Here is a 26,012-nt window from a genome sequence, read left to right as displayed (position 1 = left end):
CCAACAGCACAATGGGTGTACCTACACCACATGGACTGCAGGGGTTCAAGAAAGCAGCTCACCGCCATCTTCTTAAGGGCAATTAGGAATGGACAATAAATGCTGGCCTAGTCAAGCGACTTCCACATCCCATTACCAAATGGAAGAGAGGTCTAACAGACTTGGTCACTTAACTGAAGGGGCTTCATGGCCTTCCTGTTGGATAGTCATGGGGAGGGAGTGGAAAATGGCTGGAGGGCCAGTCTGGAGGGAGCCCAGCACCCGTGAGGGGCCCGGTGTCCCTCAGGCATGGGCCTAACACAGAGGGATCACTCCTTACCCATTCTGCAGTGCAATCTTCACAAAGCCTTTCCGGTTCTTGAGCGTCACAACGTTGTTTCCTGGGCTGCAGTCTAGAGATTCCGCTGCTCCACCAATCACGATGATCACCGCATTGCCAGTCCCGTTCTTCGACAGCAGGAAGTCAATAGCATCCCTGGTCACAGGAAAAATACCTGGGGCGGGGGCAGGAAAACAAATTGCAAGGAATGATTACTCAACCGGACTGTGCATTCCAGGCAACCACTCACACCCGCCTGCATTGACATCAAGCCTGTACCAGTTAAATGGATCAAATATGTACAACACCAGTCCACAATAACTTGCATTTATATAGCACCTTGGATGACACACAAGTGGACCCACCGTTGTTATAGGGCAGTTAAAGGAACGTCTTAAGTAGTGGAAATTACATTGCAGTTACTCCCAGATTAACTGGGATGGTGGGGGGTGGGGAAAGATGGTGCCATAGTGTTTATGTCACTGGGCTAGTAATCCTGAGGTCCAGGCTAACGCTCTGGATTCAAATGGTAGCTGGGAATTTAAATTCAATGAATAAAGCTGGAATATAAATCTAGTTTCAGTCATCGATCGTTGTAAAAACCCATCTGGTTCACTAGTGCCCTTTCGGGCGGAAATCAGCCGTCCTTACCCGGTCTGGCCTACATGTGGCTCCAGACCCCCACAGCAATGTGGTTGACTCTTAACTATCCTCTGAAAAGGCACTCAGTTCAAGGGCAATGAGGGAAGGGCAATAAATGCCAGCCTCGCCAGCAACGCCCACATCCCATGAAGAAAACGTTTTTTAAAATTGCATTCCATCTGGGCACGGCACTTCAGTGAAGATATGTTGGGCTTGCGATGGATACATTGCCTATTCACCAGAATTAAAACAGGGGGCCAAAGGATTAAGACACCAGAAGACACCATCTCAAGACTGAAGGGACGATCCTTTAAAGCAGAGGTGAGGAGGAATTTCTTCAGCCAGAGGGCGGTGAATCTGTGGAACTCTTTGCCGCAGAAGGCTGTGGAGGTCAAATCACTGAGAACCTTTAAGACAGAGATAGATAGGTTCTTGATTAATAAGGGGATCAGGGGTTATGGGGAGAAGGCAGGAGAATGGGGATGAGAAAAATATCAGCCATGATTGAATGGCGGAGCAGACTCGATGGGCCGAGTGGCCCAATTCTGCTCCTACGTCTTATGGACTTATACAAAGACAGCTTCTGTTCCTGAAACGGAGGAGAGGTCTAATTCAAGTTGTTAAAATAGTTTTAGAGGAGTTGACATTTCCCTGGGGTAGGGGGGGAATAGGGGACCAAAAAGGGGCATTAAAGGACTTGTTGCAATGTGGGCTGTAGAATGAGCGGCCAAGGTTTCCAAGCGACTCTTGCGCATTTTAATTATGCAGGTTATTGGGGACGCTCAATAAAAAGTGTTCGTTTTTAGAGAGTGATGCTGGGGAGTTTACACAGGGGTCACTGTCGTCAGCACACAAGTCTAAATGGATGAGACAAGTTAACAATTCTGTCATTAGATTGCCAGCCCACACGAATGCAGCATGCTCTCGTTAAGGGAAAACAAAAGTGGTTTGGAAAGCAACACACTGTCATAACAATACTGGTCGTGAAGATACTTTGAAAAGGGTCCACCAGGCTGGATTCCACAGGGAGGACGTCCCACATCTCACCTTCACGAAACCGATAAAAGAGTGATTACGTTTGGACCTTGCTCGGTGAGACACGTTGGGTGTCAGGTGCAAACACCTTGCTGGGACAGCACCTCTGGTACTGAGCGAGAGAGACATCTCTTGATTAGATTAGATTAGTTAAAATGTATAGGCACGTGGTCAAGACAGCCAGGAAGCTGCTGACTTGTTAAGTGAAGACTGCAAGGCAAGCACTAGCAAAGGTGAACCTTGTAAAGGAAGAGAGACTTTTCAGTCCTCTTCACAGACAAGTGTTGATTCTGAACTCATCGCTCTCATATACAGCAGCGAGCCACGATACAACGGGCTGCTCTTTCAAAGTCGGAATTAGCATAGAGTCGCTACGGTGCAGAAGGAGGCCATTCGGCCCATCGAGTCTATACCAACCTTCTTAAAGAGCACCCTACCTAAGCCCATTCCCCGCGCCCCCCGCCCCCCCCCCCCCCCAATCCCTGAAACCCCACCTAACCTGTGTGCAGTCTTTGGACACTAAGGGGAATTTTATCATGGCCAATCCACCTAACCTGCACATCTCTGGACTGTGGGTGAAACCGGAGCACGCGGTGGAAATCTACGCAGACACGGGGAGAACGTGCAGACTCCGCACAGACAGTGACCAGAGGCGGGAATCGAACCGGGGTCCTTGGCGTTGTGAGGCAGCAGTGCTAACCACTGTGCAACCATGCCCCAGTAGATTGTGGATTCCAAATCTCATCCAGAAACTAACATCCAGTACAGCAGTGCCACCTGTCGGAGGCGCTGTCTTCGGGTGACACATTGGGCATAATTCTGCATACTCAAGTTAAAGTCCGCTGACCGGTACGTTTAGCTGGGTGTTTTTCGCCGGCTGCAGAGCAGAGAAACATCCCGCTATCTAACGGCACTTGGTAATTTTTTGGGGCCTCGGTTACATTCTCTCTGCCGATGCCACACTTGGCGATATTTCCTGCTGGCGAGCTTGGAAAAGTTTCTCGTGGATTGGGGGGGGGGGGGGGGGGGGGAGTGTTCTCTCTGGTGGCCTGGCCCAATATTTAGCCCCTCAAATCAACAGATTACCCAGTCAGTATCACACTGGTCTTTGTGGGTGTGGCCATGCACCCATTGGCTGCATCACTACAGTGGGCTCGTTTAAAAAAAAAAATAGTTCACTGGCTGTTAAAATGCACTTTTGAGGCACGCAGAGGTCACGAAAGGGGTCTTCGTCCAATGATTTTGGAGCGTCACACACAGCTTGGGCGAAAGGCCGGTGGTCAGTGGGGAGGCGACGGGGGAGGGGACGGATGATCCAATGCCGGTTGCAGAGATCGGGAGCCAACGTAGAATAGGAAGAACCGGGGTGCTGGGTGAACAGGACTTGATACGGGTTCGACTATGGTCAGCAGAATTTTGAATGTCCTCCGGTTTGCAGTGGGTGAGAGTTGGCAGGTCAGCTGCAGGAGCATTGGCACCTTCGCGCGGAGAGGTAACAACGGCACGGATGAGGATTTCAGAAGCAGACAGCTGAGGAGGAGGGAATGAGGGACCCCACAGTAAACCTGCACTGTCAATGCTGCCCGGTTCATACTTGCACCCACTGTGTACAGGGCAATGTGGCTGGCAGTGGGAAACTCACCATTGATGGATTCTGTTCATTGGAGAGGTGCCTTTAGGTAATGCAATAAATTCATTCATGCAAAGATGGAGTGAGGAGCTACAACAAGTATTTATAGAGTGGCTTTAGTGCTTCAACAAGCAGCGCGGTAGCACACATGGCTAGCACTGTGGCTTCACAGCGCCAGGGTCCCAGGTTCGATTCCCTGCTGGGTCACTGTCTGTGCGGAGTCTGCACGTTCTCCTCATGTCTGTGTGGGTTTCCTCCGGTTTCCTCCCACAGTCCAAAGACGCGCAGGTTAGGTGGATTGGCCATGCTAAATTGCCCTTAAGTGTCCAAAAAGGTTAGGAGGGGTTATTGGGTTGTGGGGCTAGGGTGGAAGTGAGGGCTTAAGTTGGTCGGTGCAGACTCGATGGGCCGAATTGCCTCCTTCTGCACTGTATGTTCTATGTATCTATGTATGTACAAAGAACAAAGAAATGTACAGCACAGGAACAGGCCCTTCGGCCCTCCAAGCCCGTGCCGACCATGCTGCCCGACTAAACTACAATCTTCTACACTTCCTGGGTCCGTATCCCTCTATTCTCATCCTATTCATGTATTTGTCAAGATGCCACTTAAATGTCACTATTGTCCCTGCTTCCACCACCTCCTCCAGCAGCGAGTTCCAGGCACCCACTACCCTCTGTGTAAAAAATCTTGCCTCGCACATCTACTCTAAACCTTGCCCCTCGCACCTTAAACCTATGCCCTCTAGTAATTGACCCCTCTACCCTGGGGAAAAGCCTCTGACGATCCACTCTGCCTATGCCCCTCATCATTTTGTAGACCCTCAACCTCCGTCGTTCCAGTGAGAACAAACCGAGTTTATTCAACCGCTCCTCATAGCTAATGCCCTCCATACCAGGCAACATTCTGGTAAATCTCTTCTGCACCCTCTATAAAGCCTCCACATCCTTCTGGTAGTGTGGAGACCAGAATTGAACACTATACTCCAAGTGTGGCCTAACTAAGGTTCTATACAGCTGCAACATGACTTGCCAATTCTTATACTCAATGCCCCGGCCAATGAAGGCAAGCATGCCGTATGCCTTCTTGACTACCTTCTCCACCCGTGTTGCCCCTTTCAGTGACCTGTGGATCTGTACCTGTACCTATGTAAAATGGTTCTGCGGGATCTGTTACATCAACAGGGCTTAGGTTTAACGTCTCAATCAAAAGATAGCACCACTGACAGTGCAGCACTTGAGGAAGTATCGAATTTGTGCTCAACTGTCTGGACTGGGACTTGAACCCACAACCTATGAATTTGAGGAGCGTACGCTGTCATAATATCCACTCATGTATATAATGAGATACAGACAGGCAGTGACTGACACACAGAATAACCAATAAACACACAGGACACAGAACAACCAACCACCAGACAGGGCACTGCAGGGGACACCACCACTATAAAACACACGAGGCATCAAGACTCATCCTCTTCTCACTGGATACAGCTACAGAGATAGTCAGGGTGCACCGTGCAGTGAGCACCGTCTCCATGTGACAGAGAGCCAGTCTAGTCAAGCCAGACAGAGGTTATCAGCTTAGATTAATAGAGTGTCAACCCACAGCAGATTATGTACAGCAATCAGCAAATGCAATAAAACAGCGTTGAACCATCTCTTGTGTCTCGTCTTACTGCATCCAGTTGCAGTCAGTGTTAAACCAACTCATATAACACATCATACGCTACTGACTGAGCCACCAGCCGACAGCATATCAATACTGCTGGGTGGCCCCCCGAGCCAGATGTGTTTCCCCAAGTGTCGTACTCACCTCCGCTCATTAAGTAATCCCGCAAAATTGGGATCCGGAAATTTCCAGCCAGCGTGGCCAGGGAAGGCCGAATCCCTGGAAATTTATTGGAAAACCCCGTGGCTTCCGTCCCAAAGTTGCAAAAAGCTCCAAAGCAAAAGATGCCGTGGGGGTGGTAACCGAAGATGTAGTTCCTGGTGGGGTCGAGGTTGTGAGTTTTAACCAGCTGTGGGAAAGAGAGAATAAAACTCAGAATACATAAATATATCGGAAAAAAAAACCGACCCCACTTCACCTCACTGACCTAAAACTCCAATCTGTTTTATTTCATACGAACAGACTAGGGTTCCTTATTTGAGAAAAAAAAGGGAGGTGGCGGAAGGGCGATCTAACAAGAGGAGATCTTCAAAACGATGAAAGATAGAGTTTGATAGAGTAGACACAGAGAAGGTTTGTGGGGGAGACCAAAGCTAGAAGCCACAATGATAAGATGGTCATTAATAAATCCAAATAAGGAATTCAGGACAAACCTCTTTACCCAGAGAGCTATTTGTATGTGGAAAGCGCTGCGGGCAAAAAGCACAGTTACACTAGGGATAAGCCAATTTACCCAGAGAAACTGGAGATGAACATAGCTTCAGCTGGCCAAACAAAATCTTGGCGATGCAGCAAAGTCTCAAATAGATCATTTGCTCAAATTTGGCTCTTTCATTAACCTAAACTGGAAATCAGTTTACTGTTCAAATATGTGTACAGTTATAGGTGCAAGTCGAGACATGTCTAGACAGTGTTATTGCCACCACCCCAGGTTGAGGAGCACCCCCCACCACAACCCTCGCGACAGGCTGACGGACGTCGGCAATTCATTTCAGATGCGTCAGCAACAAAGGTTCGTGCTCAGCTGAGCGAGATCAGCTCAGGTAACCCTCGTCTCAAATGGAGCTCCGGGGGGCTGGATTCGCCGTTTCTCCAGATGCGCCGTTCGCTGGCGGCGGCATTCTCTACTCCCGCCGCTCGGCCATGGGATTTCCCGTTGAAGCCACCCCACGCCGTCGGGAAACCCGGGTGGTGGTGGGGGGGGGGGGGGGGGTGGGGGCAGGGGTGAGCTGACGGCGGGAGCAGAAGATCCCAATGGCCGGGGGAATTCCGGTCCTGATTTTCAGAGAGAGAGTTATCATGGGAACATGCCCCGATATAAAAGGCGAACCCTGAAATCGAAGAACGACAATGGAAGTCAAGAAAGGTCAGGTCACCGGCCACCTGGGAATTCTGGAATCCAACGTATGGATGACCTCCTTCACATAAGTGATTGATCCATTGAGCCGAGTTCAGACTACACAAACCAATTTGACAAAAGGACTCAGAGACCACAAAAGGGTAATTCAATAGCCAGCCTGGTCTGCATTCATGTCTCCACTTAAGCAACCGCACTTCAATAATTCTACAGTTTTTTAACTCAGGTGCAAATAGTCTGATAAAACCCAAGCTTCTCGAGCCTGTACCAGCATTCAATTTAAAAAAAAACCATGACAGAATTTGCCCAACTCTGCTACCAATATCCTACTCAAATCTTCCAACTTCCATTGTGAAAGCTTCACCTGAGCCCCAATATCCGCGTGCTTTGGGGGAAAAGAACTTCCCAGATTTCCACTTGCCTTGGTGAGGAGCCGTGTTCCTCCTGCGGGGCATCAGCCGAATTTTAGGAGCCCACCTCCTTGTTTTGGAGAGACGGAGAGCGGAGCCAGGAGGGTAAAAGAGCGCGAGTAAGAGAGAGACCGAGTGTTAAATATAGCTCTTGGGGCTACAGGGATCAAAGGTTTTGGGAGGAAAGCAGGAACAAGTTACTGAGTTGAATGATCAGCCATGATCAGAAATGATTGGCGGAGCAGAGTAGAAGGACCGAATGGCCTCCTCCTGCTCCTATTTTCTATGTTTCTTTGCGAAGTCTAGTTGTCTGTCTGCACCGTTTACCTGGAGAGGAACATGTCACAGGTACCCAGTATTTATTATTCAGTGATACATCTTACTTTCCGAACCTTTTTATTTCCTTTGGACTGTAGCTAGCCATGGCGTAGGCTATAGTAAGATACGTTTATATGCATTCTCTTGAAATTGAAATTTCCTGACATCCAAAATGCAATTGGCCCAGAGGGATTGGGATCAAGGACGTTGGACCTGCATTAAATCCCCTGCCTCAGAAAGCTGCCAGCCAAACTGATCGACTGCAATCTACAAACAGTGCCCCAGAGCCTAAGTCCCGGACTAAGTAGGTTTCCGGGTTGGGTGGGGATGCTGGTGGAGGAGTCAGGGGTGCGGGAGCGGGGAGGAGTGGCATCCAATGTAGAGAAGGAGACTGCTGATGGAGGTACCCCACCCGAGGCCTGAGCAGGGTTACCTTTCGTGCTCCCCCCCCCCCCCCTCTCCCAGTCTCCAAACCCCTCCTCCCAGTGTGGAAATGGAGGCCAGGTCGGAAACGGCCTACAGGCGGTCAACAGTCGGCCACTTAAGGGCCTCAATCGAGGCGAAGGTGAGCAAGCTTGGCCGAGAACTCACCCCTCTCGCAGCAGACAATTGTGGAGAGGTGGGTGTGCGCGCGAACACCATCCCATAACTTTGACGGCCACACCCACGGGTGGGGGCCACGTGAAAATTCTGCCCAATGCTCCCATGGGGAGAGGCAAAAATAAAGAACAATGAAGGAAATAGTTTTGAATTGAAACTCCATGTCTGAGATTTTTCAATCATGGGTTGAAAAAAGGATTGTCTTTTATTCATAAGGGGAGTAGGGCGTCACTGGCAACACCAGTATTTATTGCCCATCACTAACTACCGCTTGAGAAGGTGGTGGTGAGCTGCCTTCTCGAACTGCTGCGGCCCATGTGGTGTAGGTACACCCACAGTGCTGATAGGGAGGGAGTTCCAGGATGTTGCCCCAGCGACAGTGAAGGAACGGCCGGTATATTTCCAAGTCAGGATGGTGAGTGACTCGGAGGGGGAAGCTCCTGTTGGTGGGGTTCCCAGGTATCTGCTGCTCGGCCTTCGAGATGGTAGTGGTCGTGGGTTTGGAAGGTGCTGTCTGAGGAACGTTAGTGAGTTCCTGCAGTGCACCTTGTAGATGGTACACGCGGCTGCCACTGTTCATCAGTGGTGGAGGGTTTGAATGTTTGTGGAAGGGGGAGCAATCAAGTGGGCTGGTCAGGATGCAAGGGGGTGGGACTAGGCAGGAGAGCCAGCAGAGTCAAATGGGCCAAATAGCCTCCTCCTGTGCTGTGACCATTCTAAGATTCCACAAAAGAGACAGACAGCGAGAGAGGGAGAGAGGAACGACAGAGATTAGCTCATACATGCTGGCAAGCAAAAGACGTGCCAACAAAATTCACACTGGACAGCAGTTTGCAACTTTTACAGAACTTTTGCAATAGATAGAATAATCAAATTGTATTGCATTTTTGCAATTTGAGCAATTTTGTTTGCCAGAATTGCAGTTTGTCCAGTATTACAAAACTGTTGAACAAATTTTCAGTTACTGTACTGCTAATGTAAACAGATTGCCATCTAACACACATGCCAAGGGACACTGACCCAGGATTGATCCTCTGTTATCTACAACATTTACAACCTCTCTACCCCAAAATCATCGACTCTCCACGTAGGACAAGCCAAGCTCTCAACACCGATTCATCTGGCATTCAATTCCACCCCACAAAGGTACAATGGTAAGGTACAAGTTGCAGGAATGGATCCATTAACCCCTTCCAGTTAACGTGAATCATTTGACATCTTTAATAAAACATCCAAGGAGATTCACAGGAGCAATACAAGTCAAAGTTTAACACTGAGCCACTTAAGGAGATATAGGTCAGATGGCCTAAAGCTTAGTCAAAGACGTAGATTCCAGATGGATGAATGTGAGGAAGTGATGCGGATGATATAGGTGGATGCAGAACTGGCAAGGTCATAGAAGGCAGAGAGTAGCAATGGAAGGATGCTTTTCTAATTGGAGGGCTGTGACCAGTGGTGTTCCGCAGGGATCAGTGCTGGGACCTTTGCTGTTTGTAGTATATATAAATGATTTGGAGGAAAATGTAACTGGTCTGATTAGTAAGTTTGGAGACGACACAAAGGTTAGTAGAATTGCGGATAGCGATGAGGACTGTCAGAGGATACAGCAGGATTTAGATTGTTTGGAGACTTGGGCGGAGAGATGGCAGATGGAGTTTAATGCGGACAAATGTGAGGTAATGCATTTTGGAAGGTCTAATGCAGGTAGGGAATATACAGTGAATGGTAGAACCCTCAAGAGTATTGAAAGTCAGAGAGATCTAGGAGTACAGGTCCACAGGTCACTGAAAGGGGCAACACAGGTGGAGAAGGTAGTCAAGAAGGCATACGGCATGCTTGCCTTCATTGGCTGGGGCATTGAGTACAAGAATTGGCAAGTCATGTTGCAGCTGTATAGAACCTTAGTTAGGCCAGACTTGGAGTATAGTGTTCAATTCTGGTCGCCACACTACCAGAAGGATGTGGAGGCTTTAGAGAGGGTGCAGAAGAGATTTACCAGAATGTTGCCTGGTATGGAGGGCATTAGCTACGAGGAGCGGTTGAATAAACTCGGTTTGTTCTCACTGGAACAAAGGAGGTTGAGGGGCGACCTGATAGAGGTCTACAAAATTATGAGGGGCATAGACAGAGTGGATAGTCAGAGGCTTTTCCCCAGGGTAGAGGGGTCAATTACTAGGGGGGCATAGGTTTAAGGTGCGAGGGGCAAGGTTTAGAGTAGATGTGCGAGGCAAGGTTTTTTTTACACAGAGGGTAGTGGGTGACTGGAACTCGCTGCCGGAGGAGGTGGTGGAAGCAGGGACGATAGTGACATTTAAGGGGCATCTTGACAAATACATGAATAGGATGGGAATAGAGGGATACGGACCCAGGAAGTGTAGAAGATTGTAGTTTAGTCGGGTAGCATGGTCGGCATGGGCTTGGAGGGCCGAAGGGCCTGTTCCTGTGCTGTACTTTTCTTTGTTCTTTGTCTTGTTCTTGATATAGGGAGATTCCAGAGCTTAGGAAATAGACAACTAAAGGTGCAGTCACCAACAGTGTGGTGATTAAAATCAAGGATATGCAGGAAGCAGAGATCTTGTGGCGCAGTGGGTGGCGTCTCGGCCTCGGAGCCAGAAGCGCCGGGTTTGAGTCCCACTCCAGGACTTGTTGGCCAAGGAAGGTTTGTTCATAACATGGCCAACAGGTTGAGTGCGTCAACCTGCAAATCCTTCTAAACACAGCAATAGCTGGCAGTCAGAGTGGGAGAGAGTCCTGGTCAGCCACGCTTGATGTGGAGTGCCCCCCTCCTGCCCCCTGCCAAGCTATAAGCCCCTGGCGACAGACAAGCAACCTTTTCGGAGAATTACTACTTATGGAAACGGCCGAAAGTCTGCCTTCGTGACCACTAGGGCTGGGAAGAGAATTGGAATCGGAATATGCAAGAAGCCAGAACTGGAGGAGATCTGAGCCCTGTGGGGCTGGTAGGGGGTTAAAGAGGAAAGGGCGAAGTCATGGAGCGATTTGGAAAAAATTAAAAGGATGGGCATTTAAAGATCGTGGCGTTGCCTGACCAGGAGCCAGTGTAGTCCAGGGGTGATCGGGAATGGATCTTGTTGTGGGTCACCATCCTCAAGAGAGGGCTGGTGCTTCCCTCTTCACCTGAAGGTAGCAGAACAGAGGTTTACGGATGTGTAGCAAAGAACGTAGCCCATCGTATCTCTGTTAGATAATTCAAAACCGGATTCACAACCTCAAGGCACAGATTTTAAGGCGAAGGACAAATCAACCAGACACGAGTATTTTTGTTCTTATAGATAAACACAATGCGTGGTTAGGATCCAGACTGCGTGGCCTGAGAGAGGGGGGTTCACTCCAGCTTTTCAAAAGGGTATTCGATAATTACCCAGAGGAAAGAGGAGGGAGCTGGCGGAGTTACTTTGCAGCAGGCCATCAGAAACCGGACAGGCTGAATGGCTTCCCACGCTGCGAGTGCGGTTAATTGGATAGCTCCTTCAAAGGGCTGGCACAGCCACGACTGGCAGGAAGGCCTCCAACTGTGCTGCATGTAAAAGCTTCTATCTCTACACTTTTTCTTTGAAGCACGAAGGCTCCCATTTTAAATGGTCCGTGGACAATCTACGTACAAGTTAGTTACCATGCTCCCAAGCCGTCTACGTTATAGCTGCTGGGGACGAGGAAGCTGGAATCACCAGTGTAACGGTTCACCAGGTGGATTCACGCATCTGTCTTCAACTGCACTCCTACGGGATTGGAAAGGGGCTGGTTTAGCACAGTGGGCTAAATCGCTGGCTTTGAAAGCAGACCAAGGCAGGCCAGCAGCACGGTTCAATTCCCGTACCAGCCTCCCCGAACAGGCGCCGGAATGTGGCGACTAGGGGCTTTTCACAGTAACTTCATTTGAAGCCTACTTGTGACAATAAGCGATTTTTCATTTCATTTCAAATGTCTATACATTAAATCCACTGGACCCGGTTGGGAGCAGGATTGAGGTGAGAACGAAAGGGTTTGCAAGACACCGAGTGTGATCATGATTCTAGTCTCAAAGATGCACCCGATCGGAGATTCTCCAGCTCCTGGTACCCACTTATTTTGCTGTTTAAATGCAAACGGGGCTGGTTTAGCACACTGGGCTAAATAGCTGGTTTGTAATGCAGAACAATGCCAGCAGCGCGGGTTCAATTCCCGCACCAGCCTCCCCGAACAGGCACCGGAATGTGGCGACTAGGGGCTTTTCACAGTAACTTCATTTGAAGCCTACTTGTGACAATAAGCGATTTTTCATTTCATTTCAAATGTCTATACATTAAATCCACTGGACCCGGTTGGGAGCAGGATTGAGGTGAGAACGAAAGGGTTTGCAAGACACCGAGTGTGATCATGATTCTAGTCTCAAAGATGCACCCGATCGGAGATTCTCCAGCTCCTGGTACCCACTTATTTTGCTGTTTAAATGCAAACGGGGCTGGTTTAGCACACTGGGCTAAATAGCTGGTTTGTAATGCAGAACAATGCCAGCAGCGCGGATTCAATTCCCGCACCAGCCTCCCTGAACAGGCGCCGGAATGTGGTGACTAGGGGCCTTTCACAGTAACTTCACTGAAGTCTACCTGTGACAATAAGCGATAGAGGCAGAAACACTCCCATTCATTTAAAACATGGACATCAAGAACCATAAACTGCAGGGATATGGATCAAATATTGCACAGTGGGATTAGGCTGGGGGCTCGCTGGCACAGATGTGGTGGGTCAAGTGGCCCCTTCCTCTGACTGATGGGGAGTAACGGCTCCCACAAGCAGGAGAGTTGGTATAGAGGATGGAGATTGAAGATAATTGGAGGAAGAGCCAGTGTTATGATGATCTGAACGTACTCAGTGAAAGGGTGGTGGAAGCATATTTAACGGCAACTTTCCAAAAGGAACTTGAAGATTTGGATGTGGGAGCAAAAATATGTCGGGTTGCTGGGAAAGGGGCGAACTGGATAGCTCATTCAAAGGGCTGGCACAGGCTTATGTGGTCGAATGGCCTCCTTCCAAGCTGTGTATGAACCAGGCATTGAAAACCACGTCAGGGCCCGGACACCCAAAAAGAGTCAGCGGAAAAACACCCTTGCTGAAACTCACTGCCCCACAGCCGCGTAATGCTCCACGGAGCATCCAATGGGCTGGAGTCGGGACTTCCGCCTCTCGCTCGGAGGTCCCGCCTCAGAGAGCGGCTGACTGCTTAGTAGACAAGGTAGCACCAAAAGCAACACCCCCCCCCCTCGAGGCCGGAGCAGGGTCACTCTCCGAGGGGGAGAAGCAACCTTTAAATGGTCATCAATTGGTCAAATAAGGGCCCCAATTATGGCAAAAAGGGGTGTTGGTGGGGGCGGGGGGGGCATTGGTGGTTGTCATGGTGATGGCCGGGGCTGGCCTAGGTCCCGCCCGTCCCACTGTAAAATTGCGGAATGATCAAAAACGGGCTGGAGGGAGGTGGGAAGACCATACAGGGGATTTTGGAAACACCCCCAACCACCGCGGCCATATGCGGGAGAACGCCAGCGCCTGCCCAATAGTTTGATTTAAAACATACTAAGGACAAGTTTCTTTCCGCTAAATTTAAAAGTTTAGTGTTAGATACATTACGACCTAATGCCGTGAATTCATTGTGAAACAGAAGTGTACTGGTAACCGGGACCCTTGCCAGCAGTACGTGAATAGGCAGCAGAATCCTTGTGCGCTATCAGGCTATCAGCCATTTCAGTTCAAATTGTTGAGCAAATATTGTAAAAGCAGCAGATAATGGAGCCATGAATTAGAGCAGGCAAACTCCACGATCGCATCTCTACGACGAGGCCAGGCAAGCACCAACAAACACAAGGAGCAACCTTTCCACGAATTACGCAACAGCAATTAAAGCAAAGTTCAACCAATATTAGTGATCTAAGTCTGCAACCGCTCAGGTCCAGGTGGCAGTGTGACTATCATTCTGTCTGCAGCTCGATAAGCAGCATTTACAAAGGGGCGTCCACTTTGACTCTCTTTAATCAGCAGTAATTGCTATTGGCCTCCAAAATAAAACAAACTCGCATTTGTAAAGCACCTTTCCCCACCTTAGGATCGCCCAAATGTTTTCCGCTAAAATGTTCTTTTAATTTATTTGCTCGTGGGATATGAGCTTCGCTAGCTAGGCCAGCATTTGTTGTCCAGCCCTAATTGCCCTCGAGAAGGTGGTGGGGTGAGCTGCCTTTGTGAACCACTGCAGTCCTAGGTGTTACCACTGACCAGAGACTGAACTGGACCAGCCATGTTAATACTGTGGCTACCAGTCCTACAGTGAATAACTCAACTCCTGACGCCACCCCCTCAAAGCCTGTCCACCATCTACAAGGCACAAGTCAGCAGTATACTGGAATGCTCTCCACTTGCCTGGACGAGTGCGGCTCCAACAACACTCAAGACCCTCAAAACCATCCAGGACAAAGCAGCACACTAGATTGCTCCCCCTTCCACAAACATTCAAACCCTCCACCACCAACGAACAGTGACAGCCATGTGTACCATCTACAAGATGCACTGCAGTAATTCACCAAGCTTCCTTAGACAGCACCTTTCAAACCCACGACCACTGCCATCTAGAAGGACAAGAGCAGCAGATACCTGGGAACCCCACCACCTGGAGGTTCCCCTCCAAGTCACTCACCATCCTGACTTGGAAATATATCACCGTTCCTTCACTGTCGCTGGGGCAACATCCTGGAAAGAGGAGTTCCAGGATTTTGACCCAGCGACAGTGAAGGAATGGCCGATATATTTCAGAATGGTATTGTCGTTGGATCAAGATACCCAGGGTGATAGTCTGTGGACCCCGGTTCAAATCCCACCATAGCTGATGGTGAAATTCGAATTCAACAAATATCTGGAATTAAAGGTCCATGAAACCATTGTTGATTGTCGTAAAAACCCTTCTGGTTTACTAAAGCCCTGAAGGGAAGGAAGTCTACCTTCCTTACCCAGTCTGGTCTACATGTGGGGCGAAATTCTCCCGAAACGGCACGAAGTCCGCCGACTGATGCCCAAAACGGCGCCAATCAGACGGGCATCGTGCTGCCCCAAAGGTGCGGAATGCTCCGCATCTTTGGGGGCCGAGCCCCAACATTGAGGGGCTAGGCCGACGCCGGAGGAATTTCCGCCCCGCCAGCTGGCGGAAACGGCCTTTGGTGCCCCGCCAGCTGGCGCGGAAATGACATCTCCGGGCGGCGCATGCGCGGGAGCATCAGCGGCCGCTGACAGTTTCCCACGCATGCGCAGTGGAGGGAGTCTCTTCCGCCTCCGCCATGGTGGAGACCATGGCGGAGGCGGAAGGGAAAGAGTGCCCCCACGGCACAGGCCCGCCCGTGGGGGCACCCCCCGGGGCCAGATCGCCCTGCGCCCCCCCCCCCCAGGACCCCGGAGCCCGCCCGCGCCGCCTTGTCCCGCCGGTAAGGTAGGGGTTCAATTTACGCTGGCGGGACAGGCAATTTATCGGCGGGACTTCGGCCCATCCGGGCCGGAGAATCGAGCGCGATTCCCGCCCCCGCCGAATCTCCGGTGCCGGAGACTTCGGCAACCGGCGGGGGCGGGATTCACGCCAGCCCCCGGCGATTCTCCGACCCGGCGGGGGGGTCGGAGAATGTCGCCCGTGACTCCAGACCCACAGCAATGTGGTTGACGGACTGCCCCCTGAAATGGCTCAACAAGCCACTAAATTCCGGTGCAATTAGGGATGGGCAACAAATGCTGGCGCAGCCGCGACGCCCTCACATCGCGTGTTTGGAAAAGGAGCTGAATGCAACTGCGGTCATCGTTACAGCAGACGCTAATTTGCGCACAGCAAATTGATGATGAGCTGTTGGCCAAGGGATAACAATTGGCCAGGATTCTAGTAGGAACTTGTGCTGTCTCGAGACAAACGCAGGAGGCTTCCAATGGTTAAAAGGGGGTTTATGGATAAAGACAAAGGCAGACAAGTAACAGGCACAGAACTCAGGACCCCGCGCAAACTCCCTATTGGCCGGGGTTTGCATGCTCCTGCACAGTAAAGACCATCACAGCCGCACCAATCTGCAGAAAACAGCCTCCCTTAAAAACAAGTTATCGCTAAAACAAAAAAGTGGCTGGTTAAAATCCAAATCTCAAACAGCGGAAGCTGAAATGGTTTTCCAAAACCTGGACAAACACCCTTTGCATGATAACGACCATAGAATTTACAGTGCAGAAGGAGACCATTCGGCCCATCGAGTCTGAACCGGCCCTTGGAACGAGCACCCCACCTAAGCCCACACTGTAACCCAACCTAACCTTTTGGACACTAAGGGGCAGTTGAGCGCGGCCAATCCACCCAACCTGCACAGCTTTGGACTGTGGGAAGAAACCGGAGCACCCGGAGGTAACCCACGCAGACACGGGGAGAACGTGCAGACTCCACACAGACAGTGACCTAAGCCGGGAATTGAACCTGGGACCCCGGATGTGTGAAGCGACCGTGCTAACCACTGTGCTACCATGCTGGATTTAGTTCATAGTTATATAATATTGGATGTTGTATGGGAAACGCACACAGCTAGGAACACAGAGGTACCTTCATGAGATACTGTGTGTGCAAGGCCATCAGTATGGTTAAGTTGTACTGTTGCAGTGCATCATTTTCCTTCTTGTGCGTTTTTCTTTTTAAGCTCCCCCTGCACTTAACACCAGCGCCGCTCTTAATTTGCTTTTACGAAAGTAAAGACGAAACTAGTTATGCGGGGGGAGACATTAAGCTACATGCCTGACATTGGAACTGGTGTGTGGATTAAACCCTCGCCACCACCTTCCTCCACCCCCACCCCCTTCAATCCCATTCATGCCGCACAATACAGTGTGAAGGTTAATGTGCAGCTGAACTGGGCCCCACTGACTGCTCAACTGTTGAAGGGAATCCGTTTACTCATAGTGCAGCACCATGAGCAGATGCTGGCTTCGTGGCACCCAACAAGGCCGTCAAATATCGTGAGAGGTCCATTGCGGGATTTGCGACGCTCAGAGCGCCTCATGAGATCCAACGAGATCTCCAGGTCATCGGAGGCCTCCGGGTGGTCGGGCTCTGGGCACTGCCAGGGTGCCCGGGTGGCACAGCCAGGGTGTCAGGCTGGCAGTGCCAGGTTACTCATGCCAGGGATTGGGCCCGGGGGAGGCCCCGCCCTTAACAGGTTGGGTGGGGGAGGGGAGGGGGGCTCGAGGACCCTCCAAGATGACGTTGGGAGGTCCGGAGGCTGCGGTGGGGAGTCCGGGCGGGCGGGGAGGAGGTTGAGAGGTGGGGGTGGCATTTAAGAATGGCGCCACGATCTCTTCCTGCACTGACGAGATGAGCTAGTGCCAGGTAGCACACAACGGCATCGACAGGGCGCTCCCAACTAAGGACAGAAAAAAAGGTTCCGTGTGATAGCGGGGCTATACGCGCCCAAGACGGGACGTTGATTTCTTGGTGGTAAATCGCACCTGTAACTTCCATTGTCCACGACAAATGCTCGATTGCGCAACAGTCATTGCCCAATCGAGAAACAGAGCACTGCCCCCCAATGCGCTTTGCTGCATTCATCTCCTCGCCCCCAGACTTGAAAAATTGTGGAAGAAAGAAAGAATTTGCACCACCACACCACCTTTCCCAGCCTCAGGAGAAGTGCTGACTGTCCCAATGAGCTTTCTCTTGACCCCGACGCTTGTAAAGCAGTCTACAAGCGGAGTTTTGTGATGGATCCGCTTTTCGCAAGGAAATGGAAGAGACTAAAACCAACTGGAAATCAGTCCCTGTCTAAATTCTGTCATTTTCTGTCCACGTGCCATTACGTACTTGCTTCCCATCTTTTCTCTCGCCTTTCTCCGCAAGGTGGGCTAGGAAAATCAGTCTCTGTGCAGCCTGGCACTCCTTAAAAGGGACCCCAGCAGACCGTTACAGCACTGAAAGAGCCCATTCAGCTCACCAAGTTTGCCCCAGCTCTGAGGGACGGTGCACCTTGTGCCATGCCCCGTCTTCTCCCCGTGGTCCTGATAATTCTTCCTTTTCACATAATAATCCAATTTCCGCCTGAAAGCCTTGATTGAACCTTGATTGAACCCCCCCCATTCACTCATTCCAGATCCTAACCACTCGCTGCGTGGAAGATTTCCTCATGCCGCCATAGTTTCTTTTGCCAATTACTTTATATCCGTGTTCCCTGGTTCTATCGATCCTTCCAGGAGTCGGAGCAGTTTCTCCCTAGCTGCTCTGTCCAGGACCCTTGGGAATTGAACACCTCTATCAAATCTCCTCTTAAGCCTTCCCTCCACCAGGCAGGACCTTCCCAGCTTCTCCAATCCATCCACTTAACTGAACACCCTCATCCATCTTGTGAACCTTTTCTGCGCGCTATTCCAGTGTTTATCAAACTTTTATTCCCCTGGACCCACTTTTACCAACCGGCCGACCGTCACACCCCACGCCGGCCGACCTTCACAACCCACGTCATGTTCACTTATCTTTAATGTTTCAATAAGTTTTTATTTATTTATTTTATTTTAATTTTTTTTATTTGCCATCAGCTGTAAGTTAATAACTGACTCTCGTGTCTCAACCTCAAAACGGAAATTTTCACCCACCACTTCACATCCAAAATCTGAGACTTCTCTTATTTGTCAATACTTCTTTGCACACAACACACATCATCTAGCATCCGTATTTGAGTTGGCACAATTGACAAAACCGGACCTCAAGAAATCATCTTCATACGGCTTTATTCTCGAGTTAGGTTTCTTCTTTGTAGCAAAAAACAGAGAATACTGGACAACCTCAGCAGGTCTGACAGCATTTGTGGAGAGAGAAGGAAGCTAACGTTTCGAGTCTGGATGACTCTTTGTCCAAGCTTCTTATTTGTAGGCAGTTCACCAGAGGCCCGGGATCTCTGCACAAAGCTAACACTGGCACTGCTCTGTCCCGCTCTCGACTCTCCTGCGCAGCTCTCTCCAGCTGATTCAGATACCAGTAGGTACACGGTCTCTTTGTGTCTCTTTCTTGTAAGAAAACGATTCATCTTCACAGTGCTCTGCCTTGCTTGCCAGCAGCTAGAAAATGGAAGAAGCTCTACTCCATGATTTGGCGTCGAAAGCATATGGATACGTGGTGCTGGAGGTCAAGGGTGCAGGGCGCGTCACTTGCTCACTGCTGCTGTGTATGGCCTGAAGACTGCGCTCTCCTTGCCTTCTCGTTAAAAAGGCGACAGTGACCGACATTCCCAATAAAAATGGCGGCAGCGGCCGTTGGGTGCTTCTCCCATGATGAGGGCCACTGCGGGAACGCTGCCACTGATCGCTCCGCGACCCACCGGACACCAGCCTACCACCCGCACTTTGGAAAACCACAATTAAAAACAAGGACCGCTCCTGGTCACCAGTCTCTTCGGAAATGCTGCCGTGTCCCCAACCTGAGTTACGAGCTCAATCAGAACCCTCCTCACGCACTCCTCAAGGACAGCAAAACAAACATGAATGCGGAGCTGAAGAAAGGAAGTTTTGTTCGTCAATCGTGTTCCACTCACAGCCTGAAGTCATCTATTAGTGACTTGCAGCCAATGAAGAACCTTTTGAAGTGCGGTCACAGTTGTAATGAAGGAAACACACACATCAAGATCCCAAACAAACAGCAATGTGTTAACGATCACACAATCTGCATTAAGAGATGCCGGTCAAGGCATGAACATTGACAACAGGAGAGCGGGGCAAATTCCCCAGGCACTTTCAAAATAGCATCATGCGATCCTAGATAATAAAGGGCAAGTTTTAGATCTGCGACTCCCCCCAGCTCTAACTTACCATGAATTCAAATTTCAAATGCATACCATAGAATCATAGAATTTACAGTGCAGAAGGAGGCCATTTGGCCCATCGAGTCAGCACCGGCTCTTTGAAAGAGCACCCTACCCAAGCCCATACCCCCACCCTATCCCCATAACCCAGTAACCCCACCCAACACTAAGGGCAATTTTGGACACTGAGGGCAATTTAGCATGGCCAATCCACCTAACCCACACATCTTTGGACTGTGGGAGGAAACCGGAGCACCCGGGAGGAAACCCACGCAGACACGGGGAGAACGTGCAGACTCCGCACAGACAGCGACCCAAGCCGGGAATCGAACCTGGGACCCTGGAGCTGTGAAGCAATTGTGCTAACCACTATGCTACCGTGCTGCCCACCAATCTCATATTTTAAAAAAAGAAGCATTCATTGGAATGAAGTTAGCTCGATGCATGACGCACCAAATCACAGCTCCCTGATCAAACCTATACAAAATGAAAATGAAAATCGCTTATTGTCACAAGTAGGCTTCATATGAAGTTACTGTGAAAAGCCCCTAGTCGCCACATTCCGGTGCCTGTTCGGGGAGGCTATATATATACACAAATATTGCACTTGGAGAAATATTTGAGACAGAACTTCCATCCAGCTTAGTAGATCTAAAAAAAAGAGGGCCGGAATTCTCCGGGGCTTTCATGGCAGCCTGGGGTGGTTTCATAGAATTTTAATAGAATTTACAGTGCAGAAGGATGCCATTCGGCCCATCAAGTCTGCACCGGCTCTTGGAACGAGCACCCTACCCAAGCCCACACCTCAAGCCGGGAATCGAACCTGGGACCCTGGCGCTGTGAAGCAACAGTGCTAACCACTGTGCTACCGTGCCGCCCATGTGGTGGTTGCCAGCGATACCCACATCCCTGGACAGAACAAAATAAACTGAGACAAAAACAGAAAATGCTAGAGGGCAGCCCGATGGCACAGTGGCTAGCACTGCTGTCCCAAGGCGCCGAGAACCCGGCTCTGGGTCACTGTCCGTGTGGAGTTTGCACATTCTCCCCTTGTTTGCCTGGGTTTCAACCCCACAACCCAAAGATGTGCAGAATAGGTGGAATTGGCCACGCTAAATTGCCCCTTAATTGGAAAAAAATGAATTGGGCACGCTAAACATAAAAAAAAAACAGAAAATGCTGGACAATCGCAGCAGGTCTGACATTGTCTGTGGAGAGAGAAGGGAGCTACCGTTTCGTTATAGGGGTCAGATTCACACTGTTTGGGGGGGGGGGGGATGCATGGAGCGGTGGCCTTGGATATGGAGCCAGCGATAGGTGGAGATTGACAAAGATAGTGTGAAGAGAAAGACAAAGGAAATGTAAATGGAGGCGAGATCAAGGCTAAGGAGGGTGCTGATAGCGGCACCTTAAAAGATTAGAATATGTTAACGAAATAAACTGAGACACTGCCAGACTGGAGGCCGATGGATTGAGGCCAGAGAGTGAACAGTAAATTGGGGTCAGGGGGTGAGGAATGAATAGGAGTTTAAGTCCAAAGAACGATGATGAAAAAATAAATGTTTTTTTTTTTTTTACATCGCTTTTAAATAGAAGGGCTACATTTACATGACACCTTTCACAACCTAGTCTAGCCAATGTCGGAATGCAGAAATCATAGCCAACTAGTTCAAAGCAAAGAGATAATGACCAGTCAATGTGATTTTGTATATTAGATGAAGGATAAATATTAGTTCAGGGCACCAGGGTCAACTCTGCGTTTCTTCAAAATAGCGCCGGGGATCTTTGATGTATACCTGAGGGGACAGACAGGCCTCCATCCAAAAGAAGGCGCATCCCTTAGTGCAGCGCTTCCTCCTGCACAGGAATGTAGCACGGGGAGCGTCAGGCTGCATTTTTCACCAAAGGGAGGCTTGAGCCCATGACCATCTGATTAGCGAAGGGCATGATACCGGTGTCTGTGACACGGGAAATCCCACAGCGACTCACTGAAATGAGTTTACAAGTCGATTGGGAGGCATGTAAGATGCAACAATATATATGCAATTTAATTAAAACTCTCAAAAGAATGATTGGAAGATGCACATTTAATGATGCCAAATTGCCTTCTCGCCAAGGGAAGAATGAAGAACAAGGACCAGGCATTCTAGGAAGGGGAAACAAAATATATTCAGCAAGTCTTCCTCATTTACACATGCGATCAAATCATGACAAAACCCAAGTACTCACTCTGACGGGAAAGTATTCGCGGAAGTATCTCCAAACCGCCCAGTTCCGAACCCACTTTGATCTCCGACCTCCTGCAAAGAGGATGCATTTATTTTCCCCCAAATGATCTCGAAAATGTAACTTGCTTAGCTTGCTCAGTGCATGCTACTCCCGCTTGCTCTCTTCCTGCGGTGCTGCAAGTGTCTCCTTTTGCAAGTATTTATCCAATTCACTTCTGACATTTACCGTTGAATGTGCTTCCTTTCAACCAGCGCGTTCCCGATCGAAGCTCGCTGCGTTAAAAAAAACTCTTCCCCTGGTATGTTTTCCCAACTGCCTCAGATCCGTGCCCTCCGAGTTAACCACTGCCCTGCCACTGAAAACGGTTTCTGCCACACTTGGGAGTATAGTGTTCAATTCTGGTTGCCACACTACCAGAGGATGTGGAGGCTTTAGAGAGGGTGCAGAAGAGATTTACCAGGATGTTGCCTGGTATGGAGGGCATTAGTTATGAGGAGCGGTTGAATAAACTCGGTTTGTTCTCACTGGAACGACGGAGGTTGAGGGGTGACCTGATAGAGGTCTACAAAATTATGAGGGGCAGAGACAGAGTGGATAGTCAGAGGCTTTTCCCCAGGGTAGAGGGGTCAATTACTAGGGGACATTGGTTTAAGGTGCGAGGGGCAAGGTTTCGAGGAGATGTACGAGGCAGGTTTTTTTACACAGAGGGTAGTGGGTGCCTGGAACCCGCTGCCGGAAGAGGTGGTGGAAGCAGGGACGATAGTGACATTTCAGGGGCATCTTGACAAATACATGAATAGGATGGGAATAGAGGGATACGGACCCAGGAAGTGTAGAAGATTTTAGTTAGATGGGCAGCATGGTCGGCACAGGCTTGGAGGGCCGAAGGGCCTGTTCCTGTGCTGTACCTTTCTTTGTTCTCCTTATTTTCATCAACACCCCTTCACCGTTCTGATATCTTCTCTTCACCTTCTTTTCTCCAAGGACACCAAGCATAATTTTCTCGTTTGCCGATAGAACTAAAGCCCTCATCCCCCAAACCATTCTGGTGAATCTCCTTGGTGCTCTCTCCTTCCTAAAACGAGTCTCCCAGATGGGATTCTCCAGCTGGAACACACCCAGCGATTTACAAATGTTCACCGTAAATTTAATTTGTTTTTTTGCACTCTACGCATCCAGTTGTAAAGCCAACGACCCTGTATGCTATTTTGGTCTATTAATTATGCAGGATCCTCAGCAGCGAATGTTTGGCAGGCTCTTTGACTGGGTTACACATCTTGGGCAAGACCCACCTTCACCCATATCCACTTTCTGTGAACGGGAAAAGGAAGTGCCTGGTCTTAATCCCCATAAATAAGGAAGGGGGGGTTAAAAACAGAAAATTGAAAGTCTTTCATTGCTCCCAAACATCTCAGCCAATATAAAAGAGACGATGAATCAATACTGCAATCTCCCCGGTCCTTGTTACATATGAATTAGGAGCTGGAGGGGGCCACTCAGCCCCTCGAGCCTGCTCCGCCATTCAATAAGATTATGGTTGGCTCAAACCCACATCCTGCCTACCCGCAATAACCTATGACCCCCCTTGCTCAGCAGGAGTCCATCCACCTCTGCCTTAAAAACATTCGAAGATTCGGTTTCCAAAGCCTTTTCAGGGGCTCACGGCGCTCTGAGTGAAAATAAATTCTCCTAATCTCGGTCTTGAATAAGCGCCCACTTATTTTCAAACAGTGACTCCTAGTTCTAGATTCTCCCACAAGAGGAAACATCCTCTCCACATCCACCCTGTCAATACCCCGGAGGATCTTATATGTTTCAATCAAGTTGCCCCTCGCTCTTCTAAACTCCAGCGGATACAAGCCCAAACCATCCAAACTTTGTTGCTCACTGAATAACCCCATTGAGAGACTGAGCATAGAATCATAGAAGTTTACAGCATGGAAACAGGCCCTTCGGCCCAACCAGTCCATGCCGCCCAGTTTTTACCATTAAGCTAGTCCCAGTTGCCCGCACTTGGCCCATAACCCTCTATACCCATCTTGCCCATGTAACTATCTAAATGCTTTTTAAAAGACACAATTGTACCCGCCTCTACTACTACCTCTGGCAGCACATTCCAGACACTCACTACCCTCTGAGTGAAGAAATTGCCCCTCTGGGCCCTTCTGAATCTCTCCCCTCTCACCTTAAACCTATGCCCTCTAGTTTTAGACTCCCCTACCTTTGGGAAAAGATGTTGACTATCTACCTTATCTATGCCCCTCATTATTTTATAGACCTCTATAAGATCACCCCTAAGCCTCCTACGCGCCAGGGAAAAAAGTCCCAGTCTATCCAGCCTCTCCTTATAACTCAAACCATCAAGTCCCGGTAACATCCTAGTAAATCTTTTCTGCACTCTTTCTAGTTTAATAATATCCTTTCTATAATAGGGTGACCAGAACTGCACACAGTATTCCAAGTGTGGCCGTACCAATGTCTTGTACAACTTCAACAAGACGTCCCAACTCCTGTATTCAATGTTCTGACCAATGAAACCAAGCATGCCGAATGCCTTCTTCACCACCCTGTCCACCTGCGACTCCACCTTCAAGGAGCTATGAACCTGTACTCCTAGATCTCTTTGTTCTATAACTCTCCCCAACGCCATACCATTAACTGAGTAGGTCCTGGCCTGATTCGATCTGCCAAAATGCATCACCTCACATTTATCTTATATGTTTCAATCAAGTTGCCCCTCGCTCTTCTAAACTCCAGCGGATACAAGCCCAAACCGTCCAAACTTTGTTGCTCACTGAATAACCCCATTGAGAGACTGAGCAGACGAGCCCAATACTCTCTGGTGCTTAGAAGAATGAATAAGAGGTGAGCTATTGAGATATATAAACTTCTAAGGGGATTTACAGGGCAGGCATTGAGAACAGGCTTCCCTTGGCCGCAGGAAGTAGAACATGTGGACACCAACTGTGAATTAAAGACTGAGATGAGGAGAACTTTCTTTACTCCCAAAGGGTTGTGAGCTGGCTTGTTGGTCCAAGGGTATGATTCTCGCTTAGGGTACGAGAGATCCTGGATTCAAATCCCGGATGAGCCCTCATTTTGTGGGCTGCAAGGTGGTTAGCACTACTGCCTCACAGCAGTGACTCGGGTTCGATTCCGGCCTTGGGTGACTGTGTGCCGAGTCTGCACGTTCTCCCCGTGTCTGCGTGGGTTTCCTCCGGGTGCCCCGGTTTCCTCCCAGTCCAAAGATGCGCAGGTTAGGTGGACTGGCCATGGTAAATTGCTCAAAGGTTATGGGTTTGCGGGGGAGTGGTCCTAGATGGGGTGCTTTTTCCAGAGGGTCAGCATGAACACAATGGGCTGAGTGGCCTCCTTCTGCAATGTAAGGATTCTATGAATCATTGGTATTCTCAATCCCAGAGAGCTTATGGATGCTCAGTTACTGAATATATTGAAGACAGCACCCAAAATTCTATAATTCTCAAAGGGAGTTAAGGGATATGGGGATAGAACAGGAAGATAGAGTGGAGGTAGATCACCCGTGATCTTATTGAATGGTGGAGCAGGCTTGAAGGGCCGAATGGCCTCACACAGCTCCTATTTCTTATGTTGAATCATGGGAAGGTGAACATCAACAACCTTACCTCCTTTTCCCTGTGGTAAAATGGCCAAAAGCCCGACAAAGAACTGGACACTTTAAATTCAGAATTGGACACTTTAAATTCAGAATTGGACACTTTAAATCAAATCACAATCAGAACTACAGACATGCCTGATGGGAATTCAAACAGCCAGGTTCGAATACACTGGATAGACACAGACAGCCAGGGCAAATCTGGACTTGTCCTGTAAACAGGAGATCCATGGAATCCCTGCAGTGCAGGAGGCCATTCAGTCCATCGAATCTGCAAGAGAACCCTACCCCACTCCTCCGCAGTATCCCCATAACCCCACCTAACCTGTA

General features: G+C 49.4%; 1 protein-coding gene across 1 annotated transcript in view; it reads right to left on the bottom strand.

Annotated features, from left to right (window-relative positions):
- The window catches only part of dgat2 (diacylglycerol O-acyltransferase 2), a 106,926-nt gene that overhangs the window by 35,326 nt on the left and 45,588 nt on the right, over nucleotides 1-26,012 (bottom strand). The window contains exons 4-6 of the mRNA XM_072477432.1: nucleotides 22,049-22,119; nucleotides 5,442-5,646; nucleotides 320-494 (exon numbers count right to left, since the gene is read on the bottom strand). Coding sequence (XP_072333533.1) covers nucleotides 320-494; nucleotides 5,442-5,646; nucleotides 22,049-22,119 — 451 coding nt within the window. The remainder of the gene's footprint in view (nucleotides 1-319; nucleotides 495-5,441; nucleotides 5,647-22,048; nucleotides 22,120-26,012) is intronic.

This window comes from Scyliorhinus torazame, chromosome 15 (genome assembly GCF_047496885.1).
Source record: "Scyliorhinus torazame isolate Kashiwa2021f chromosome 15, sScyTor2.1, whole genome shotgun sequence".
NCBI classification, from domain to species: Eukaryota; Metazoa; Chordata; class Chondrichthyes; order Carcharhiniformes; family Scyliorhinidae; genus Scyliorhinus; species Scyliorhinus torazame.
The sequence above is the reverse complement of the archived record's forward strand: the minus strand, read 5'-3'. Positions and strand labels throughout refer to the sequence as shown.